Source organism: Cnephaeus nilssonii (assembly GCF_951640355.1).
Source record: "Cnephaeus nilssonii genome assembly, chromosome: 9".
NCBI classification, from domain to species: Eukaryota; Metazoa; Chordata; class Mammalia; order Chiroptera; family Vespertilionidae; genus Cnephaeus; species Cnephaeus nilssonii.
In genome coordinates, this window is record NC_137080.1 from 40,893,778 (window position 1) to 40,918,564 (window position 24,787).

Consider the following 24,787-nt stretch of genomic DNA (forward strand, 5'->3'; position numbering starts at 1 on the left):
GTTCTGGTTTAGAAGAGGGATGAACATGGGCCAGACAGTTTAGGCTTCCTGAATCTTGATATGCTATTGTGAATAGTAAGCTGCGACTATTAGCAGTTTCATAGAAGTATAATTGGGAAAAATTGGAAGCCAAGAAAGATTGAGAAACGTCTAACTTTAAAATCTTACCTTTTGAGTTGTGGCATTTGACATTATCAAGATGAGAATTGTCAGACTTACAAGAATTCAAGATACTATTAATGGACTTAGTAAAGTTAGTAATGTTTTCCTGTCAGATTTGTATCTTACTTTGGCATGTGGATCTTGAAAAATTTCTAATTTTTCTGCAAGTTGGGATTACATATACAAATGTTTTAAAAATTATATATGATTGTCATTGTTACTATAGGGAGAATGTAATTCTGTGGTGAAGATCACTCAATAATTTGAAATGAAGCAATATTTCCATAGTGCCAAGAAGCCGCCTCATATTTCCCATAGTCATTAACTCATTTTTCAGTAGCAGTTGATCTGTACAGTGCTTTGTATTTTGTCTAATGTTTTTATCATTATTTATGAGTAGAGAAAGCATCATAGATATGGTTTACAATGATTTATTTTTAATTTTTAAAATGTATTATAATCTTTTTTGTCTGTGGCTGATACTACCACAGTTAGAAATTAAAGTTATTTTCACAGTATTCTTTTGTGGTTGAGGAATGGATTTTCTGCACAAATCTTTAAGTGATAACTCCCTAAGTAAAACTACCTCAAGGTTGGGATTTTGTTTTAGAGCACGTGAATGAAAAATGAAAAGCTGGTAAAGAGAGAAAAGAAAGGCCTAAGATGACTTAACTACTTCTCTTTTTTCCCCTCATTCTCTTTTAATTCTATGCTGTGTTCCTTTATTGGAAACTTCTTTTTTTTTTTTTTTGTATTCTGGATTATTCAAATTTTGCTTTGCATTTTTGAACATGCCAGTATTTGAAAATAGGATTGTGATAGGTTCAGGCTCAGTGCTCTCGTCTGCTTGAGCAGCAGGAATCATTTCCTGCCTTAGGCTCATCTCCATCCAATGGTTGATTTTCTAGGTTTCAGCCATTCTCATTTAGAGGCCTATTATTCCTTTTTCCTTTTGTTTCAAACAGTTTTACATCATCACCAACTGTTCTTTCTGTTTTGGAAGTTCATTTTCTGATGTAAAGCTAAATAGTTTTGTTGACATAAGTTCTTTTCATCTTTTATAGCAGGTTTAATGTTTTGCTCATGAACTGAAACTATTGACTCAGACTTGAATCAGGATTAGAATTAAAGACATTTTCAGTGAAGCCCTGGCCAGGTGGCTCAATTGGTTGGAGAATCATCCTGTACACCAAAAGGTTGTGGGTTTGATTCCTGGTCAGGTCACATGCCCAGATTGCAGGTTTGACCCCAGGTCAGGGTGAGTGTAGGAAACAACCCATCGTTGTTTCTCTCTATTCCTCTCTTCTTCTCTCCCTCTCAAATCAAGAAACATATCTTCCAGTGAGGATTAGAAAAAAAAGAAAAGACATTTCAGTGAAGGTATTATGTCATTGTTTGTGGCAGCCAGTTCTTTTGCCTCTCCTTTAAGCAGCTCAGGGACACTGAATCTTCCAGCTGCAGCCTGTGCCTAATCATGGAAAAGCCCTCTTGTGGGGAAGAGGGCGCTAATGTCAGCCTCAGAAAGGGTATAATTAGTTTCTCCTTTTGCTTACCTGTTTACCAAGTGCGTACTAATTAAATGCTTGCTGAATGAGTGAATTAGGTTTTTGTTGATGGTAGTGGGTGTTTTATTTTATTTTGTTTTCTGCTTTTTGGTTTTACATTTAAAGTGGAGACTTAAGGGTGATTTAATTGTTTGTAAATTTAATAAGTCAAATATTCTAAAAAAGAGAATGTTATGGAAACCTGGAGGAAGGCTAAAGATGTAGCAGAGGGATTTGTTAGGTAATAATTGGAAATAATTTTCTGGCAGAACAGGTTATTTAAACATATTCTAAGGTTCCAAATATTGTTGCATAATCTCTCCCCATAGTGGTTTTTAAAAGTAATATTATTTCTTTTAGTTGAAGTATTGTAGTAAGGGTGTGTCTTTTCAAAATACATGATTTGGATTGATTATAGCATTCTGTGATCATATAAGAATAAAAAAATTAAATTATGGTACACATTTTGCAATGTATACATGTATCAAATAATCACATTGTATACCTTAAAGTTATACAATATTTATGCCAATTATATCTCTATAAAGGAATGAAAATAAGAACCCACTGGAATATGTATGTATGCTTTTAAAACGAAATAAAAAATTTTAAAAGAAGATTGCTTATATATTTTTTGTTAGGTTTTAGTTTTCCCTTTTTATTCCAAGGAATGCATAAATGCAAATTAAGTTTTCATTATAAATGGAGAAATTGTCATTTATATGACATTCATAACTTTTTGTTACTTACCTATAGGGATTGCTGTCACATTAGGGAAGATAGTAGTATCTAGAGTAAATTTTCTCTTTTATAATATTTGCTTGGCTGGAGTTTCAGAATGATACTTTTTTAAAAAAAACTTTTCTTTTTCTCGCAGCCTCTTGAATTGCTTTGGCACTCATTAGATGAATGGCTAGTTTTAATAGCTACAGAACTGATGAAAAACAAAAAGGACTCAACGGATATCACTTCTATTTTACTAAAACAAAAAGGCCAAGATCAAGATGGTACTTCCATTCCTCCATTTGAACCTCCAGGACCTGGGAGCTATGAAAATCTATCCACTGGCACCAGGGAATCTAAACCAGATGCTCTAGGAGGGAAACAGGAAGCCGGTGCAGACTGTCAGGATGTTATTTCTATGACAGCTAACCGGCTAAGTGCTGTCATTCAAGCTTTTTACATGTGCTGTTCTTGTCAGATGCCTCCAGGGTAAGAGGGTTTCTGCTTTGTTTTTTGTGCAGGTCTCAGCCTATCAATAACCAATCTGGTGGCTGGACCAGCCCTTGTGGTTCTTATTATGATTGCAAGGCGCCCTTCAGCAATAACCATCAGGAAACTTTGAAAAAAAAAAAAAAGGTTTATTACTTACAAGGTCTGGAAATTACATGGCACACCTGGGGCCACACAGCGAGGTCACAGGGAGAGAGCGCGAGCCAGAGCGTGGCCCACTAGAGAGCTAGCGCACAAGCAGTATGGGTATGGGCCTGGTGTTCTGCTTTTTGGGGGGTCGAAGGTGGGGGTTTTCTGGTGCTCAGTCTTTATTGGTGAATTTAAAACATAAGAGTGGGAATTTAAAGTGTGGGAAGAGAAAGAAAACAAGTGGCCTAAATGGTCAGTTATCCAAGTCAACCAAGATCTCTAAAACAAAGGAGCCTCAATGGGGGGAGGTGGCCTGGCTCTTATCTAGTTGGGTGGCTGGCAATGTGTTTATTGAAGATAGCCATCTTTGAAGTGTATGCCTCTTTGAAGCGGAAGCCTTGGCAACCAAAACTTAAGTCAGGCGCCTGCATTACAAAACGGGAAACCCAACTGTCAAGGCTTACATGGCATGCTTATTGCTTCTCTGATAGATGAAGCAATGCTATGATTTTTTATTTTATTTTTTGTAATTTCAGTAAAAAACAGCTGGTAATTGGTTGATTTTAAGTTCTATTCTGATCTAGTTTTCGGATATTCATACCGATCTAGAATTATTTGGTAGGCATTTTGTAAGTTATTAGCATGAGGAATGCTGAATGCCACTTTGTATAGGATCACTTTATTATGTATTTGAAATGTATAGACCAGAGATGCTTATTAACATTTCAAGGTTTTAAAAAAGTCACTTGTTTATATGCTAATGAAAATTTTATATTTTTTTCATTTTATAGATTGGGTAGACATGCCTCAATTTTTTAAATTTGTTAAGACGATCCAAACCCAATTTTTGTCTAGAAGCCAGTCCAGTTCAATACATAGTTTTCAAATTTGCCATATCATCAGCTTTTGTCTGTGTGTTCTGACTTGTTTTTTTACTCCCCACAGAATGACTTCACCTCGTTTCATCGAATTTGTCTGCAAACACGATGAAGTCTTAAAATGCTTTGTTAACAGGTAAGGCTTCCTTGGATTCATGGACTGCCTTTGTAGCCTTTTTTTTTCTTTACTTATGTTTTCATCTCAACAGAAAAAATGTTACTTCTGTTAAACTATTAAAATAATGTTCAGTGACAAGTGAAAGTATTGCCGGTGTGTTACTCTTCTGTTTCAGTATCCATATATCTAAATCTGCATTTCACTTAATGCTAGTCATCGTTTCTGTTCATTTAAAAAAAATGTATTTTTCTTTCAGAAATCCCAAAATTATATTTGACCACTTTCACTTCCTCCTTGAATGTCCTGAGTTGATGTCAAGATTTATGCATATCATAAAAGCCCAGGTATAAATTTCTCTTAATCTTGTTTTTAGTCTGTTTAGTGAAAATTGACTTTCTAAATGTGAGTACTGTTTAGTGAAGTAATTATTATACGTGAGACCTCCTACTATTAAGGAGTAAAATTACCTTATTCTTTAATATCTGAAGTTATGTTAGTATGTTTGTTTAGTATGAGGAGTAATTTTTCTTCCTCAAGAAACGTGTATTGAGGTCCTACGTGCAGTGGCTGTTCAAAGATAACAGAACACGTTTCCACATTTCCTGAAATGAGCTTCATGGAACACTAGCCCTATAAAGCTCATGGTCCTTGAGAAAAAGATTTTATCCCCAAATACCTTTGGGAAATATGCCCTGTTGGAGATTTATGAAGTTTATCAGCATCACGTTAAAGGCTTTGAGAAGCCCTCCACTTAAAAGAGTGATCTAACTTTGTTAATTCTCCAAATTTATTTGACCAGAGAACCTTTCCCCTGCCAGGGTTCATTCCACATATCTCCTGATTCATGTATTGTGTTAGAAAAAGCTTGTTTTACTACTTAACAGCTATGTGACTTTGGGCACAGTTCCAGCTTCTTTGAGTTTTGGTTCTTCTTCTGTAAAATAGAGATAAACCTCATAAAACTATTAAGAGTATTAAATAGTGACTGGCATATATGTTCAATTAATGGTAGTTGTTTTGGAGGTAGAAGACATGTATCCTTTCTCCTAGAGCCGAGGTCAGCAAACTGCGGCTCGCGAGTGTCGCTCTTCCACAAAATACCACGGCCTGGGCGAGTCTATTTTGAAGAAGTGGCGTTAGAAGAAGTTTAAGTGTAAAAAATTTGGCTCTCAAAAGAAATTTCAATCGTTGTACTGTTGATATTTGGCTCTGTTGACTAATGAGTTTGCTGACCACTGTCCTAGAGGATCTTAATTTAGTCTAGCAGAGGAGATAATAAATGTACCTATAAGATAGTAATTACAGTACTACCTGGTTCTTCAGGCATTTAAGGGATGAAGCATTTGCTCTGGCTGCTATAATCCAGGGGAAGTTCAAAAAGGAGATGGTTTTTAAACTAGACCTTGAAAAACATGCAAAATTTGAAGAGAATAAATGGGGAAGATGAACATTCTAGTTAAGATATGGACATGTAGGTGGTTGAAGCAGAAATTTTGTGTAGGTGAGGAATGAGATATAATTCTGGAAAGGCAGATTTAGGTCATCCTTTGTTTAACCTTGACTGCTATATTAAAGAATCTTTGTTTGCTATTGTGGCAGGAGCCAGTGATAGCTTTGCCTTAGGAGAATGACATGACCCTGGCAAAATTTTAGGAAACACTTTGTCAGAAATGTAGGATAGACTGCAGGCTGTGGTTTGGTTAGTAGTAATAGGATAAGTACTACAGGTGTGTTTAAATGTCTTTAGGGACACGGATTCTTTCAGAAGTTAAATAAAGCTAAGAACTAAATCTTATAAGATTATGCAAATGTCTATCGGTATCCTTTGACATCTGTTTAATAATGGTAATGTAAAAGAGAAGGTAGTAATAATAACTTACATTTATTTAATGCTAACTTCAGGCCAGGTACCATACATTATTTTACATGGGTTATTTTATTTTTATAATAATCATGTGAGATGGGTACTCTTAACTAAGCTAAAGAGGTTAAGTACGTTAAGTTATTCAGCACTAAGTGGGAGAACCAGAATTTAAAAATCTGTCTGGTTCTTAAGTTCATTTTCTTAACCTAATTGTGTGACTCCATTCTAGGGCAAATGAGATTATGGGTGAAAGAAACTTAGTTTTTGAAAGATGTAGTTTGCTATTTTTTAATATTGTCTTTGCTTTTCACTTCCTTTATCCCTTCCTTTTCTGAACAATTCAGTCAAAAAGCATCTGCATCAGCTATCTACCTTATCCACCTCTTGGACCCACAGAATACTAGTATTTTGTTTCCTGACCAGAGTGAGGAAGGTGCCCTCAAACATTGTGGTGTTCCCCTTATGGTGTTTGGAGCTTGGGTGTGGTAAGGAGGGTGTCTGTGTAGAAGAGGGCCTCAGCATGGAGTATGCGAGTTGCATTGGCATATGGAGAATGTCCAGTGTGGAGGGTGGTGACAGCGGCTCAGAGTAGTTTGACAAAGCCCAAGTGGGGTGCAGGGCATGCATGCAGTGAACAAACAGTTCATGTAAGCTACATACAGGTTGTTCAAATAAGTAAGTATAGTGAATATATTGGGAGCTTTGTTTCTCATTGTTGGAGAAAGGAGTTACAAAACGGAGGAAAATAGAGTAAACCATGTGCCTTTGGAGTGGAATTGGAAATGGCAGTGTGAGCTTATAATTTTTAATGTAGATAGATATAGCTAACCTAGCATCCAGTTCTTGGTCTCTAAATACTGTTCTTAATGAATCAGGACTCATTGGAGAAATGACTAATCCCAGGGCTGGGTCAGTGAAAGTACAGATGAGTCTGGAACATCTTATGTGCAAGAAAAATTTTTAAAGAATTATAATGACTCAGAATTAAAAATGGCTCAGAACCAGCTTGAATGTACTCCACTGGCCAAATCTGGAACAATTTGGCCATCAAAATAAATAATGATGGCAAAATATTATAAATACAACCAACTCATGAGTCTGTATTGAAAAAATTAATGAATACATGGCAAGTTTGATGGTGTGAGGGATATTTTTACTGTCTCAAAGTATGTCCCTATAGAATACTTACAAATTACAAAGATTTAAAAAAGGCCTTTACCACCTTGGCTGGATGGCTCAGTTGGTTGGAGTGTCATCCTGTACACCAAAAGGTTGTGGATTCAATTCCTGGTCAAGACACATACGTAGGTTGTGGGTTCGATCCCTAGTTGGAGTGAATATGGGAGTCAGCCAATCGATGTCTCCTCTGTCTTTGTCTCTCTCTCTGTATCTATATCCCTAAAATTAATAAACATATCCTCAGACGAGGATTAAAATAAAAATAAACAAACAAAAAAACTTTACAGTGGGCACATTTGGCAGTGACCAAAGCAGAACTATCAGTGTGCCAGCTGACTTGGCGCACAGAGAAGAACATGGCATCACTTCTTTAATATTCCTGCCAAAGATGCACACCCTGAATTTAATCATGAGAAAACATCAGACATACTAACAGAATAAGTGACCTGCAATCTTTAAAAGTATTGAGGTCATTAAAATTAAGAAAACAATGAAAAACTCTACCAGAATGAGACAGGACAACTAAATAAAATTCTTGAGGTATTGCGCTATAAAGGACATTATTAGGAAAAGGACAAAACTTGAATTAGGTCTAAGGATTAGATACACTGTAGTAATGTGGCCATTAATTTTCTGATTTTGACAGTTTTCTGGTATGTAGAAGAATTCTCTTGGTGGTGGGAAATGCACACTGAAGTTTTTAAACTTGACTGGACATCATGTTGGCATCTTACTCTCACATCAGGAAAAAGAAATACTTTGTATTCTACTATACTTAGAAATTTTCTGTAACTTGGAGGCTGTTCCAAAAAACAGTTAAAAACAAAAACGATCTCTGCTAAGGGATTGACTTCTTGTTCTGTTTGGTGGTTTTCAGGTGGCTTGTAGTTAAAGGGAGAAACATTTTGTATTGCTGTACAAATGCTAATAAGAGGAACCTCTATAATCAGTCCTGTTTTGTGAATTATTTTATGGAAATGCAGGTACTGAGAAAGTTTACATACAAAAATCTGCCCTTTGGCTTTGTAGGTGTGTGTACATGTATGTGGATGCTTTGATCTTACATATATCTTATTAGCTTTTAAAGGTAGAATTTTATATTTTTTTATGTTCCATTTGAATTACTTTAAAAATTGTCATTTGCTTTTATTTTTTGGTTCACATTTTATAGATTAAAGATATAGTTTAATATTTAATATCTTATAATGGCAAGGGCATTTTAACATAATTTTAAATCTTATTAACAATAATTTTAACATTGTTATGAGAGATAATAAGAACAACACCTCCCTTTGAGCATTTTGGGTGTTAAGTATTTCTACAAGTTAACCTCTGGATGCTGCATTTTTTCTTCTGTGAAATAAGGACAGTAAGAGTCCCTTTTCCTCATAATGTTGTGAGGATTACATGTCAAAATGCATCTAAAGTGCTTAAAACTTATAGGTACTTTAATAAATGTTAGCTAATTTATTATTATAATTATTATTATGCCTTATATATGCATTATTTCACTTAATCCTCACAATTATCACTTAAGGTATTATTTCCCCTATTTTACAGGTGGGAAAACTAAAGTTCTGAGAGGATTCTTAATTTTTTTACATTCTTAATGCACTCTAGTTTATTGTACTTCACTATTTAGAACTTATTATATATGTATTGTTCTAATGCTAGTTTCATCTCTTTAACTATATTAAAAAATTTTAGCAAAGAATTTGAGATTTTTATAGCTCTTATGTTACCTGCAGTGTTGGCATATGCTGGCTACTCAGCAATAATTTCTGAGTAATCATAAAAAAATTACAAATAACATGCAGTTGCATATCTGGCAAATGAACAAAAGGTAGAGACTTTCTTTACTGTTTAAGAGGTCGTATTCTTTAATTTTTAGGGTGGAGAAAGGGAAAGAAGAAGGAAAGAAAGGGGTTACAAATTCTTTTTTGGTTGCTGCATGTATTCAGAGGTTAGAAATAAGGATAAAGTTAGATGTAAAAGATTATTTTCATGAAAAATTAAATGGAACATGAGACATAATTTTTCTGGATGTGAAAATTCATTTTTTATAAGCCTTTTTGGGTTTAAGAGAAAATGAGAGTAAATATATTTAATTACATATATGACATTAAGTTCTTAGATATAATCTAATTTGTCAAGTCTTTGCTGTTGAAAATGCAAGGCATTTTATTTTTATTTATTTTTAAATATATTTTTATTGATTTCAGAGAGGAAGGGAGAGGGAGAGAGAGATAGAAACATCAATGATGAGAGAGAATCATCCATCGGCTGCCTCCTGCACACCCCCTACTGGGTATCGAGCCTACAACCTTGAGCATGTGCCCTGACTGGGAATCGAACCCTGATCTCCTGGTTCATAGGTGCATGCTCAACCACGGAGCCACACCAGCTGGGCAAAAATGCAAGGAATTTTAATAAATACACTCTTTAGATAGTCAAAGTATTTCAGCCATGCTCTGCTTTTTTGTAAATAGTTGTTGAAATGTCAGGACATTATCTAGAACTACTTGGTATAAATAAAGGTGTAACAATGATTACTTGTAGAAAGGGTATTTAGCATGTTAAGTAAATTTAATAGGTGACTGAAACACTAACGTATTTTACTCTTATTTGTTGGGGCAGCCATTTAAAGATCGCTGTGAATGGTTCTATGAACATCTGCACTCAGGACAAGCAGATTCAGACATGGTGCATAGGCCAGTGAGTGAGAATGACATCCTGCTGGTTCACAGAGGTATGCTTACAAAAGAAATGCTGTGCATGTGAGGCCCCAAACACTAGCTATTGTAAATTTTAATATGTACAGTTAACCAGCGCTGCATATTTAGATTCCATTTTTAGGAGTAGCTGTGAAGTTGTGTCAAAAGCAAATTGTGCAAAGCTAAAGCAAGGAATTGCTGTACGGTTCCATGGAGAAGAAGGCATGGTGGGTATAAACATAAGTGGTGAAGATCAATGTATATAAAAGATTAAAATACACTTGAATAAAATTTAATATTTAATTGGTAACTGAAGAAATTTAATATGCTTTTAATTTTATTGTTTATAAAATCTTCCCCATCTTATATATTTCTGTTGATACTTAATTTTATTTTCTTGAACTCAGGGTCAAGGTGTTGTGCGTGAATGGTTTGATATTCTGTCTAATGAGATAGTCAATCCTGATTATGCATTGTTTACCCAGTCAGCTGATGGTAAGTTGTACAGCCTCCATGACTTTTTCTGTGACTTGTCACATTTCAAACTACTTCAGTGTATTTTATTCTTTTATTCCCATAGTAGCCCTATAATATAGGTGGGGTATTCCCATTTCATAGAAAAGAAAACCAAAATTCAGAGTTTTTTGTCTATGTTAGCACAGTTAATGAATGGAAACTGACTCAGTCTAGCAGTCTTTCCTCTAAACAGTTGATTCTCCAATGCTTGTCGCAAGTACTAGTGCTGGCCCCAAGAAACTTCATTAACTCTTTGTAAACTAAAACTAAATTTATTCACTTTAAGGATTGTCCCTTAGTCTGCTTTTCTTGAGTTAAAATTTCCTTTAGTAAAATAGTTATAGTAGATGGATGTGAAAATAATACAAGTCCTTATTTGAAAAAATTAAAATTTGCTAACCCTATTTAATTTTCCAAGTCTCAAAATTTATTGGTTATAACAAACATAGTCTAGAAATCATGGTATCAAATGTTAACTTACAATTTACTTATGCATAGTAACTTAATTTTCAGTCTTTTTTAAATGTCAAGACCTGACAACCAAGAAGTTCTTATTTATCCATTTAACACAGATAAAAAAACTGTTGAAATGGTACTTGTGACTTAACAGAACTGAATTTGACATTGTAGGCTAAATGGAAATGATTAGTGTACCGCCTCATCTGTGTGAGGAATAATTAAGAGTTTTGTAACTTAATAGAGACATATCTAAGTGAAGGTAGGATTTCAGTTTTTAAATGCTATGTACAGTTGCTTTTTTCCCCTGAAAACTTTTTCTTTCCCAGTGCTTAAATTTTTTTTATAAGGGTAGAGTGCATTATTAATTGTAGTTCCTGGTTGCATCCAACCAAATGAGCAGTGCAGCTTCTTTGAATAAGAAGGGTGACTCTAAGAGAGGCAAGTGGAGGAGGGCTGCAGTGATGCTAGGCACTGTAGATATCCACCTGTGTGATGGGCTCCTCAGATATACTTGGTGTATTTGAAATTATTTAGGAACTAGGAGCCTGGTGCACAAAATTTGTGCACGGGTAGGGTCTCTAGGCCTGGCCAGCCATCAGGGCTTATCTGTGGGATGACCAGCAGGGTGGTCGGGGTCCTCCCCACTCACACCCACCTTGGCCAGCCTGGTGTGGCCCACTCGCTGGCCCCACCCCCCCAACGCCACTGCTGCCGGTTGCCTCCCTCTGAGGGGCAACCGGCAGGCCAATCAGTGGGCCCCCACTTGTGCCAGCCTTGGCATTGAGCATCTGCCCCCTGGTGGTCAGTGCGCATCATAGCGACCAGTTGTTCCGTCTGTCATTCTGCCGTTCGGTTGATTTGCATATTAGGCTTTTATTATATAGGATATGGGACTGCCTGCTTTAACTCTGTTTCCTTTGATTGTTATGAGATGAATTTGTTGAATTTTACAAGATTAATGTGGCATTAAATTTCATTATTTAGGCCTAATCTTTGATGTAAGATTTAACATTAAAACATTGTATTTTATTTTTATTTTTTAAAATATATTTTTATTGATTTCAGAGAGGAAGGGAGAAAGAGAGAGATAGAAACATCAATGATGAGAGAGAATCATTGATTGGCTGCCTCCTGCCCCACACTGGGGATTGAGCCCATAATCCTGGCATGTGCCACAACTGGGAATTGAACCTTGACCTCCTGGTTCATAGGTTGACGCTCAACCACTGAGCCACACTGGCTGGGCTAAAACATTGTATTTTAGATGCATTTCTTTTCTTTATAGCCCTTTATTCTGAGTCTGTTGTAGTTCCATACCTGAAAAACAGATTTGGTGTGAAATCATTAGTCGAGGTACTTCTTCATACTATAAGTTTATAGTAGGGCATATATTGAAACACATAGACTATAAAAATTGTGATTTGTCCTTTTTGTAAACCATATGAGTATTCTTTTCAGGTTCATAGTATGAACAGATTAAAATCTAGATGAAATTGTTCTTATGTATAGTTGACCTTGGGAATTACATTTAAGAATTAAAATTTCCTAAATGTGGGAAATGTTTGAATAGACCTAATGTCTATAATAATCTCTTTAAAACTTGCTTTCTAATTAAATTAAGATACTTACATTAGACAAGTAATATGCTATAGTGGCCAAGAGTTTGGCCTTTGGTGTTTATGCTGCTTCGGGAATCAAAGAATAAATTGTACAATACAGTTTTTCTGAAGCGATGAAAATAGCTGGGAGTATCACAGTTGCTTTTATTTTGAACTTAAAACATATCATAGAATTTATATTCTGTTTTAACTAGTTTCCAAGTTAAAAACTATTATTTGTTTCCTGAATATTTTCCCCCATTTTTTTCTTTTGATTTTTATTCTATTCTTTTTAATAATCCAGACTTCCCAGAAAGTACATAGAGAAGGAATTGTACAGACCAAGGTGGGGAAAGTTCAGTCCATCAAAAATCTTTGCTAGTTCATCAATAACCCTAAGCATTCACTATTTTAATAGGTAAAAACATTTGTGAAAATTCTCAGAATATTGTATTTTTTGAAATTATGGCTATGTTTATCCTTAAAGTCTTTCTTCATCCCACAGAACTTTGCCTTGACTTTAAAAAAAAAAAAATCTTTATTGTTCAGATTATTACAGATGTTCCTCTTTTTTCCCCGCATAGTTCCCCTCAATCCAGTTACACCCTGCTCCAGGCCTCCCACACACACTGACCTCGTCCATAGGTGTAAGCTCTTTGTCCAATCTCTTCCCGCACCCCCCACAAACCCTTCCCCTCAAGAATTGTCAGTCTGCTCCCTTTCCATGCCCCTGATTCTATTACATTCACCAGTCTGTTCTGTTCATTAGGTTTTTTATTCATTTGATTTTTAGGTTCACTTGTTGATAGATATGTATTTGTTGTCACTTTGCTGTTCATAATGTTTTATCTTTACCTTTTTCTTCTTCTTCCTCTTCTTAAAGAACACCCTTCAGCATTTCATATAATACTGGTTTGGTGGTGATGAACTCCTTTAGCTTTTTCTTGTCTGTGAAGCTCTTTATTTGACCTTCAATTCTAAATGATAGCTTTGCTGGGTAGAGTAATCTTGCTTGTAGGTTCTTGCTGTTCATCACTTTGATTTCTTGCCACTCCCTTCTGACCTGCATAGTTTCTGTTGAGAAATCAGCTGACAGTCGTATGGGTACTCCCTTATAGGTAACTAACTGTTTTTCTCTTGCTGCTTTTAAGATTCCTTCTTTGTCTTTTGCCCTTGGCATTTTAATTATGATGTGTCTTGGTGTGGTCCTCTTTGGATTCCTCTTGTTTGGGGTTCTCTGCGCTTCCTGGACTTGTAAGTCTATTTCTTTCACCAGGTAGGGGAAGTTTTCTGTTGTCATTCTTTCTTTTTTTTTTTTTTTTTAAATATATTTTATTGATTTTTTTACAGAGAGGAAGGGAGAGGGATAGAGAGCTAGAAACATCGATGAGAGAGAAACATCGACCAGCTGCCTCCTGCACACCCCCCACCAGGGATGTGCCCGCAACCAATGTACATGCCCTTGACCGGAATCGAACCTGGGACCTTTCAGTCCACAGACCGACGCTCTATCCACTGAGCCAAACCGGTTTTGGCACGTTGTCATTATTTCTTCAAATAGGTTTTCAATATCTTGCTCTCTCTTTTCTTCTGGCACCCCCATAATTTGGATGTTGGTACGCTTCAAGTTGTCCCAGAGGCTCCTATGCTATCTTCATATTTTTGGATTCTTTTTTCTTTTTGTTTTTCTAGTTGGGTGATTTTTGCTTCTTTGTATTTCAAATCTTTGACTTGATTCTTGGGATCCTGTAGTCTGCTTTTGAATCTCTGTATATTATTCTGTATTTCAGTCAGTGTATGCTTAATTTCTGATTGGTCCTTTTTCATATCCTTGAGGGTATCACTGAATTTCTCGGAGGTTTCTAGAAGATTCTTGAGTAACCTTATAACCGTGATTTTAAACTTTATATCCAGTATTTTGCTTTCATCCATTTCTTTCATTTGTGACTTGTTTCTTTGTCTCTGCATTTTAGCTGCTTCCCTGTTTGTTTCTATGGACTGGGTAGTGCTAAGTCTCCTTGAGTTGATAGAGTGGCTTTGTGTGGTAGGTGTCCTATAGGGCCCAGTGGCTCAGCCTCCCCAATCACCTGAGGTGGACGCTCTTGGTGCACCCCTTTGTGGGCTGTTTGCACAGTATTGTAGTTAACCCTTGATTGCTGTTGGTGTCACTGGGAGGAATTGACCTCCAGGCCAATTGGCTGTGAGGACCAGCTGTGTCTACAATGGAAGAGCTGCTGTGCAGGAGACACCCTCATGGGGCAGGACTTGCTTCAGTGGGGCTTTGGTGCTCACTGAGTCTGCCCCTTGAGTGTGTCTCTTATGGATGTGAAGAGTTGTAATCCGGTATGGTCTCACTCTCACCATTGGGTACACTGGCTCTTGGAACTCCAAGGAGGTGCAAGGTCAGCCACTGTCTGGGGCCACCACCTCTGCAGATTCCTCCTCTTTGTATGGGGTTTGGAAGTGCCCAGACGAGGCCCAGCTGTGAAGCAAGGCTGCTGCTGCCAGGCCTTGGGCCTTCTTTTGGAAGCTCTGGGGCTCTCTGACCCAGTTGTAGTTTGACAGGTTTTAGATGGAGAAAAGACAGGCCGTTCATATGCAAAAGCCGATGCTCTCAGCTTGGGTGGGGTTGTAAATTGGGTGGGGCGGGGTCTCTGGGAATCACCAGGGTGGAGCAAACAGCAATGGCTGCCAGTCAGCCCTGCACCGGAGAGGTCCCCGGGTCTCTGTGTCCCGCACTCCCATGCAGGAACAATGATCGCTGTGAGCACCTCTGAGAGAAAGCCGCCCTCTCCCGATGCCAGACAGTCCAGTTTCTTCCTGTCCCGATGCCAGACAGTCCAGTTTCTCCCCATATGTGTCTGGGTCCCCCAGAGTCTTGCCCGGAACTGCAGTTCAGAGCAAGTGGGAGCTTGTATCTCCCTCCCGATTAAAAGAGCAGCACATCCAGGTGCCAGCACTTTCCACACCTCTGCACCTCTTACCAGTCTCAGTACACTTTCTTCACCTCTCTAGTTGTGGAATTTCCACTCAGCCAGCTTTCCCGTGGTTCTGGGTGGTAGTTGTTCTGCCTTTTAGGTGTAATTTTGATGATGTGTTTGTGAGAGGCAGCGAGTATAGGTGTTTATCTATGCCGCCATCTTTGCCTTGACTTTTAATACCCAGTGAGTCTTACATTATGATTCTCTAAAGGTATTTAGCAGTGAATGATTAGCTCTTTTAAATCATTCAGCCATAAGCTTCCAAATTTGTACCTTATATCTCAGTAAATTGGTCACAGCAATTTATTAGTCCAATGCCAACTCTGATAAATCAAAGATCAACAAAACACAAAGGCAATTATTGCCAAAGTACATATACTAAATGACCAAACTTTTCACTCTCTAGTACTTTTTCATTGTTCCTTTATTTTCCTTTGATGCAGTTTCATTATTTTTATCAATTATTCTTTATTTTAGGGTAGCACAAGCTCAATAAATATTTATTGAATGATAAGAGAATTTGTAATCCAAGTTAGTGATTATCACAGAAAAACAGGGGGAAGGGTTACTTAAAATTGAGGTCTTGGTATTAGGTTTTTCCATTGCACTAGATATTTTTGAGGCGTTTTTTATCGTGACAAAATTTACCATTTTAATAATTTTGAAGTGTTACAATTCAGTGGCACTATGTGCACTCATAGTGTGGTGTATGTGTCACCACTGTCTTATTTCCAAATCTTTTTCATGTAAGTGGAGTCATATAGCCCATTGCTCTAGATTTTGACAGTAATGGGTAACTATTGCCCTTGCCACTTTTTCTTTTATACCTCAGAGGTACTTATTTAACATTATTTGCCATGAGGATTAATTGGTTGACTTGAGGACTTTTGGTGATTTCCTGAGAATTGTTAAAAGGCATCAAGTTCACTGATTAGTAGTTCTATTACTTAAGAATAGTTGTCCATGTAAAGTTTTTAGTTATTTTCTTATAGTGCTGTGTTCCTTAAGGAGCAAAAAGTAGTAAATATCTACTGCACTGGGCCTGAATGAGACAATGTCTGCCTTAATTCACAGCCTAGTAGTTATTTATCCACACTGTCCAGGGAAGTGTGTGTGTGTGTGTGTGAGTGTGTGTGTGTGTGTGTGTGTGATCTTTTAATATATTATTTCTAGGATCTCTCAGACACATCTTCCAATTAAAATACTTAAAAGTGAAGTTTAAAAGTATTCTCAAATTTTCTCTCTGCACAAAGATGTACTGTGATATACTAGTACATGTGTGACTTAATGTCTTTTGTACTTCTAGTTTCACCGCCTGTTAAATATTCCACAAAGAACATTCTGTGGAAATTAATGCATAACTTTAGCTTTGCTGAAGTTTTATATGAACAAATATATCTGTATTAAAATGATGTCTCTTCTGCATATAGATTCTTTAAAACAAATTATTTTGTATTTATTTTAATAGGAACAACTTTTCAGCCCAATAGCAACTCCTATGTAAATCCTGATCACCTGAACTATTTCCGTTTTGCTGGACAGATCTTGGGATTAGCTTTGAACCATAGGCAGCTGGTCAACATTTACTTCACAAGATCATTCTATAAGCACATTCTTGGTATGGCTCTAATTTATTTTATTTTTATTTTTTTTTATTGTCTAAAGTTTTACATTTGTCTTCTTTTTCCCCAATTGACCCCCCTAATTTATTTATTTAAAGTGTTTTTCCTATAGTCTTTAAGTAAATGTAATTTGATAAGTGATGGCATTTTGAATGAGAACATTTTTATTTTGATTAGAGACTATTTGTGTTTGTAAGGCATTTAAATGAGGGCCTGAGGGAAAGGAAAAAAAACACCTACAATTTTTTTTTTCATTTTAGTGTATGCATATTTATGCTAAGAATGTATTTTGATATGAATATACTTAAGAGAATTGGCACTTTTTGAAGTTTATAATAATTTCCTGAATAGTGCTTTTAAAGAAAGATTACATTGTAAAAATGTGGAAGAACTAAGCTTAAATTAAGCCTCAAATTCAAGAATTAGCGTCCATTTAAATCATGCTGTGAATTTGATTATATTTTGCAGTTTTACATAGTATCTGTAGAGGGCAGTATTTTACCATTAAACAGATAAGGAAAGGCAGAAACATGTAGAATACAACTGCTGTATGTTTATATTTTTAGGTATTCCTGTAAATTACCAAGATGTGGCATCTATTGATCCAGAATATGCCAAGAATTTGCAGTGGATTTTAGATAATGATATTAGTGATCTGGGTCTAGAACTGACTTTTTCTGTTGAGACTGATGTATTTGGAGCCATGGAAGAGGTGCCTTTGAAACCTGGGGGTGGAAGTATTCTGGTGACACAAAATAACAAAGTAAGTATTTGAATTTTTACCTTAGCCACTGTTTGTAACTTGGTCCTGATATTCTAAAGTCTCCTGGCTAATTATTGTAAAGTCGCCTGGTACTAGCTAAAAAAATTTTTACTGTTAGAGTTAATAACATTTTATAAAAGAAAAATATTTTAATTAACCAAACTTACGGTTAAAGAAGACTAAAATCTTTTTCCTTTCCTGTAGTTGAGTTATAATTCTAAGAAAGCTTTAGAATCACCTACCTATAAAAATAATATTTATCAAACCATTTTGCAGACTAGCAATTTAATAAAATATTGATTTTTTTTTTAAACCAAAAGACTTGACCATGGTTTAGCTAAACTCTGAGCCTCAGTTTTCCATTCTGTAAAATCGGGATAATACTACCTCCCATAGAGAATTATTACTAACATTTTGTAAACCTAAAAGCACATTACAAAAGTTAGTTGTTATTGGATAGTTTTCTATAAAAAATAGGCTTAAAAGTTTCAGATATACACAGGAAATTGGAGACATATTATGCTATATAATTTTCCTTTTTGAAACTTAGATACTGTTCATATAAAATAAACCATGGCCCTAACTGGTTTGGCTCAGTGGATAGAGCGTCGGCCTATGGACTCAAGGGTCCCAGGTTCGATTCCGGTCAAGGGCATGTACCTTGGTTGCGGGCACACACCCAGTAGGGAGTGTGCAGGAGGCAGCTGATTGATGTTTCTAACTCTCTATCCCTCTCCCTTCCTCTCTGTAAAAAATCAATAAAATATATTTTAAAAAAGCACACAAAACCATGAAGTTTAATTTTGGAAAATAAAATCAGGAGCTGAGTTTTCCATATCTATACTTAAATTTTTTTATTTACCCTCTCATTTTACACATGAGGATACTGAAGCCTAAAGCTGGGGCCAAAACCCAGCTCTCCTGTCTCCTAGTTTGAAGTCTGATGTTCTTCATACTATTTGCAAAATTAATCATGTTGAGGAGGAGCTTACTTGACTTTTAATATAATGAGTCATATGAAGCTCTAGAAACTTAAAATAGTAAAGTGCTTAAATTAGTTTTTAAAATCTATATGAACTTGCTAGTGAATGAAAAAATAGTTTTAAAAATTCTTCTAATTATTAGATTGTCCACCTTGTAGTCAGTTTGTTGCTTTATTTTATAATGGAGACATGCTCTCAATTACAGGTGATGAAGTCATAGAATCTTTATAATAATCAAGTGATTGCTTTTCATGAGAGAACCTCAAACATGATTCCTACCTATAAATACCGTATCTGATGATGAGTGTATTTGTCTCTCTTCTCAGATATATTTTATATGACAAAGTAGAGAGACCCACTAACAATTGCATGATAGATAGCTATATTTATACTTGTTTCTCCTAACAGCTTCCCTCCCACTATTACTGATTTTTGTGTAGAATTTTAGATTAATATTTTATTAATTCTTTTACATTTGTGTATTTTATGGAAATCTAGAAAGAAGGGAGACATTGAAAAAATAATAGCAAATGAGACTATACTCACACTGAAGGTATACCCGTCATCTTGAGTCTACTCTGAGGTTGGAATACTATTGTAATATTAAAGAGCTTGAAACTTTTGTTTGTGAGTTTAGTACATTTTTATTTAACTATATTAACTAATTGGTTGATTACAGGCTAAACTTTTTCAATAATTAGTTTGGTAATAGAGGTAAAAGCAGGATCTCAATCATTAATATGTAAATTCTTAGCTTTCAATTTTGGAATATAAACATTTCTCACAATAAGTTGAGCCTCTGCTTTCTAATATTACCAATAAGAGTCAAGTATAATTTTATATCTAATTGTTGATGCTTAAACACTTAATGCTTATTCACTAAACAACCTAATTAATTTTTAAATATTAAAAATCTTTAGAAACATACCTATAGCTTAAATTGACCACTCACTTTAAAATTGTTAAAGTATTCAATTTACAAATAAAATTTTCAAACCATGTTCTTTACAGGTATAATTCTTTAACATACATTTCCATCATGAACCTTTGTGTCACTTTAGGGTCAGCCTTTTAGCTACTTACCTTTATAGGTATGAAGTTATAGTCACGTTCATCTTCAAAATTTATAATCATATTGAAGCTAAATGACTTGCCAAGCTTGTTAGTAAGAGAAAGTCTATGTAAGCTCATCTCCACATGGGGGAGTCATTTATTTCTAAGTTTTATTGAAAAGCTTTGGTAACTAGATGAAATTACCCTTTTTTGAAAAGCAGTAAGTTAAAAAAATACAATTAAGGTAAGGCAGAAGAATATATCCCAGTTCCACATTGGAACTATAATGCTCTTTGAAATTTATTTTGTATCTGTTTTGTTTTAAAATCTAGATGGGAAAAACAAAGAACCCTGTTTTCACGTTTGAAAGTGGCTGAATATTTACATTTAAATAGTATTTTCATTTTAGTTTTGCTTTTACTTTTACTTTCACTTTTAAATTCTTGATGAAAAGGTGAAATCCTAGAACCATGAAATCTGGAATTAAAAGCAACATTTTTGGCCCAAACCTTAAGTTCTAGCTGTTAGAACTGAATATGACCAGTAAGGGTCAAGTATAATTTTATATCTAATTGATGATGCTTAAACAGTTAATACTTATTCAATAAATAGCCTGATTAATTTTTAAATACTAAAAATCTTTAGAAACATACCTATAGCTTTAAATTGATCTAGCTGTTAGAACTGAAGAGTAAGCTATTTGGGTTTTAAATGTTAAAAAGACTTTTACAATACTAATCCTCAAGTTCATTCTGGCTGGAAGGGGAAAACATGGGGGTGGAATGGGACAGGCTATCAGGGAATGGAGGAGGTGCCACGGGAGTTGGATTACAGAGGAGAACCATTAAGTGGTCAGAATGGGAGTAAGGAAGGGGAGAAGGAAGTGTTCTAGGCTTACAAGAAGACACAGAGTTGACCGAGCATGTGTTTGGGGAACCACAGATAGATGAGAGTAGTGCATCTTAGCTTAGATTGCAAAGTAAGTGAGTGGAAAAAGATTAGCTGAGGGAGGTAGAAAGGGCCAAATTCTGAAAGACTTTAATTCACAATCAGAAATTTGAACATTATTCCAAAGGCTGTGGGATGATTGAAGATGCTATAGTGGGGAGTCACATGATCAAATAAACTCAGCTTGGAGTGTGAGGAATGGATGGAATGGGACAATACAGATCAGCTAATAGGTTGTTGTGGCATTGGTCTGTGGAGCATGCCTGGGGGATTTTATGCCAGTGCCAGTGAGGATGTAGAAAATGAGATAGCTTTCAAGGATATAGAATTTATGGAACTGAGTAATTGTTTGGGAAGGTGAAAAGAGAACAACTCAAAGAGGACTACTACTTTTGTGGATTGGCCCCCAGAATGACTGTTGGTGTTGCTATCCTCCTCTTCATCAATCTCATTACCATCAGTGTTGTTTTCTAGTGATAATAGGTACTGCTTATTGAGTACTTGGTATATATTTCATGTATTTAAGATGTGTTCGTCGTGCATTTCTATTTACTATAACAGCCTTTTGAGATAGTAATTTCTATTTATTGAATGTGGAAACAGCTTTAATATTAAAAGCATCTGACATTTATCAGGTGCTTATAACGTGCTAGGCACTGTTCAAAGTACTTCATGTGTATTAACTTAAATAGTCCTGTGAAATGTAGGTATCCTTTTCTACAGGTCAGGAGACTGAAGGGTAAAGGACTTAAGTAGCTTTCCTCCAGATCATGTGGTTAATAAGTGTTGGAGCTAGGATTTGAACCCATGCAGTCTATAAATTTCAAGCCTGAACTTGTAACTATGACATTATTGTTAATGTAAGAAACATTCAAACCTGTGAAGAATTTTTGTGAGTTTATTTGAGCCAAACTGTCGACAGATGCCAGGAAGCAGAATCTCAACGGATTGAGATAATGCTCTGGAGAATGGCAGTTTTGCACCTTGTTTTATACATTACAATCAGAAGAGGAGATGTAAGTGGGTTACGTGAAATCTGTTGGTGATAGATTAGGGAGGTGGGAGAAAGCAAAGCAGAAGGAGGTTAGATAAAAAGTAAAATGATAGACACATACTTCTTTTATTTAGGTGGGTGCAAGATAGTTAACACTTGACAATTAACTCAATAACAATGAGGGGATTTGTAGTCTCCAGAGCAGTGTCTGTGCTTTGAGGGGTTTGGAAAAAGGAAAATTACTTTGACGTTCCAATGATGTTATCCTAGATGCAAAAAGACAATAGACAGGCTCAGTTAAGGTAAAGATTGGCCTTTGTCAGGGAAGATACCAGCCTAGGACATGACTACCCACCACAAACTGCTTTTTAGTTAAAATTTTTTTAATTTCAGACCATCCTTTGTGGTTACTTTAAGTCTCTTGAGTTTGTAAGGCTGCCACACAGGTCTTCCCTGAGCTAGTCAGGTTAGCATGTGGCCTCTTTTCATCCACACTGTATATTTCTTTAGACGTTAAATAACTGTCTAAGGGCTCAAAATTACTAAGTGGTGAGCCCTCAATTTAAGTCAAGTTCTGTATGATTGTGTAACTGCTAGGCCTCTCCCTTACTAAGTCACTGAATATGAACAAAGTTGCAAATACAAATTTAGTATGTTTTCCTCCACTTATTTTCATACTAGAGGCCCTTTGCACCAAGAGATTCGTGCAATAGGCCTTCCATCCCTTGGCTTCCAGCACTGGTTTTCCTCCAGCACCTGGGACCCAGGCTTTCTCTCCAGCTAGAGTCTGCGGCCTTTGCTGCAAACTCCGGCCAGAGTCTGCCTTCTTCGTCTTTGCTGCAGACTCCAGCTGGAGTGTGCCGCCTTCGTCTTTGCTGCAGACTCCGGCTGGAGTCTGCCATCTTAGCTGCAGATTCAGGAGGGAGTCTGTAGTCTTCGTCTTCACTGTGGCCAGAGTGCTGCTCCTATAGATACCTTTGCCCCCCGCCCTCCCTCTCATTGCAGGCATCCTGCCCCACCAGGCCACTCCGCACCTGGAGCAGCTGGGCAGCTGCCGCCTTTCTCCTAATTTGCATATTCCCTCCTAATTGGCTGGTGGGCACAGCGGAGTGATGGTTAATTTGCATGTTTCTCTTTTATTAGTGTAGATTAGTGTAGATGGTATTTTATTGCCACTTTCACTTGATTTATTTCACATACATTTGATGCACACATAAAATACAGGTGTGTGTATATAGATTATTGACTTAAAGTGATTCCTTATTTTCATCTTCAGAAAAGTATACTATGAGAAATCATTTTACTATTCAAAACTTTTAAAACAGTTCAAGTCTGAAGTTCTCCATATTAAATGTTTGTGTGTATTATTTGATTGGATTTTAAATTATCTTTAGTATTTTCCTGTTTATAAGAAGAACATACTTTCCCTTGCTTTTTAGTTAATATATTCTAAAATTTTACCAACTCTATGAAATGGTAACCTGAGGCATCACTATTTTCAATGACTAAACTTTTTTCAAGGAAACTGAAGTAATAGGATTTTTACTAGACTATCAATCTTTATAACTAATATGTGACCTTAAAAATAAGAATATACTGGTAAAGAAACAATTATTGAAAAATATTACAGTGTCTCTCTTTTTCTTTTACCTACTTATTCTTACCTGGTATTCTTTTGAGTTCTAGGTGGAGAAGTTTTCAGTGAGAACTCTTACATACCAGAGCAATACTAATCAATTGGAGAAGCCCAGAAAGGAAGCTTTTATTACCAAGGGATTTATATTCAAACAGTTATTTGAATTATGAGAATAATAATGACATTGAATCTGTTAATTGCAAAAAAAAAATACTTTCAGATAGTTTTACAAATATGGCCAAGTTTATTGGTCTACTTAGAAGGAACATCTTGGTTTCACTATTAAAAATTAATTTTTATATAAATATGGTTTATTTAAATATTTTTCTAGAAATAGTAGAAAAGATTTTCAAGAAGAAAAATAGCTTAAAAAATATTTCAAGTTTCAACATCACTATCACCCCTCATAAGAAGACATAATTTAGGTCCAAAGCCTGAAAAGAAGTTAGATTTTAAAAAACATTTCTGAAGGGTGATATTCATTCTACACATTCAGAAGACTAGATTATTAAAACAAAATGTTTCTGTAACTAGACCTATAACTTAACTGGAACTTAAGGTCAGATGTTGCATCTCCTTAATCTTAGTGGTATTTTTCCCTTTGCAGTTACTTTTTTCTTAGCTATGTTGTATCAGTTATCAGGCTCAGAGGTTAAGCTAGAAAAAAGTTGCTAGGGCTTTTTGTTGTTCTTATCTCCATGCTGAGGCTTTCTAAGTTGAAAACTTTCTATATGTTAACATAACTATTTTAGTACAAGCACTAACTCAGATAGATTCTTGTATATAGTTAATTCTTTGAGTTACATCTATGGCATCTAGTATTATTTTATGCCTTCAAAGAATTAGCAAAAAAAACTCACATGGGAGCAAATATGCCATCTGTTGGGGATAAAAGTTTACTCAACCCTCCAAGTTATATCATCTTTTTTAATACCTTAGAAAAAATGAGTTATCAGGTTTGGTATATATTTAATGTTTGATCATGCAACTCTTTTTTTTAATATTTTAAAAGTATTTTTATTGATATCAGAGAGGAAGGGAGAGGGAGAGAGAGAAACATCAATGATGAGAGAAAATCATTGATCGGCTGCCTCCTGCACACTCCCTACTGGGGATCGAGTCCACAACCAGGGCATGTGCCCTGACCGGGAATTGAACTGTGACCTCCTGGTTCATAGGTTGATGCTCAACCACTGAGTCATGCCAGCCGGGCTGATCATGCAGCTCTTTATGCCAGTATTTTGTAGACTGATTATCATCTGTGTGTCCACTGTTTCTTTAAGGCATATAGCTATTCATATGTAGTGGGGATGCAGCCAGTGTGTTTCTGTAGCACAGTATGAACAGTCAAAATGTTAGTGCATAATAATAGTGGATGTTCATAGTAATAATTGTATCATCAAGAAAATGTTA

The 24,787-nt window shown here is 35.9% G+C and overlaps 1 protein-coding gene across 6 annotated transcripts in view; it reads left to right on the plus strand.

The window, feature by feature from the left end:
* HACE1 (HECT domain and ankyrin repeat containing E3 ubiquitin protein ligase 1) overlaps window positions 1-24,787 on the plus strand; it is a 91,750-nt gene that overhangs the window by 46,112 nt on the left and 20,851 nt on the right. For all 6 annotated transcript variants that reach the window (XM_079780841.1, XM_079780843.1, XM_079780842.1 and 3 more), the window contains 8 exons: window positions 2,584-2,918; window positions 4,014-4,082; window positions 4,321-4,408; window positions 9,745-9,856; window positions 9,951-10,048; window positions 10,229-10,316; window positions 16,844-16,993; window positions 17,564-17,760. In XM_079780841.1, coding sequence (XP_079636967.1) covers window positions 2,584-2,918; window positions 4,014-4,082; window positions 4,321-4,408; window positions 9,745-9,856; window positions 9,951-10,048; window positions 10,229-10,316; window positions 16,844-16,993; window positions 17,564-17,760 — 1,137 coding nt within the window. The remainder of the gene's footprint in view (window positions 1-2,583; window positions 2,919-4,013; window positions 4,083-4,320; window positions 4,409-9,744; window positions 9,857-9,950; window positions 10,049-10,228; window positions 10,317-16,843; window positions 16,994-17,563; window positions 17,761-24,787) is intronic.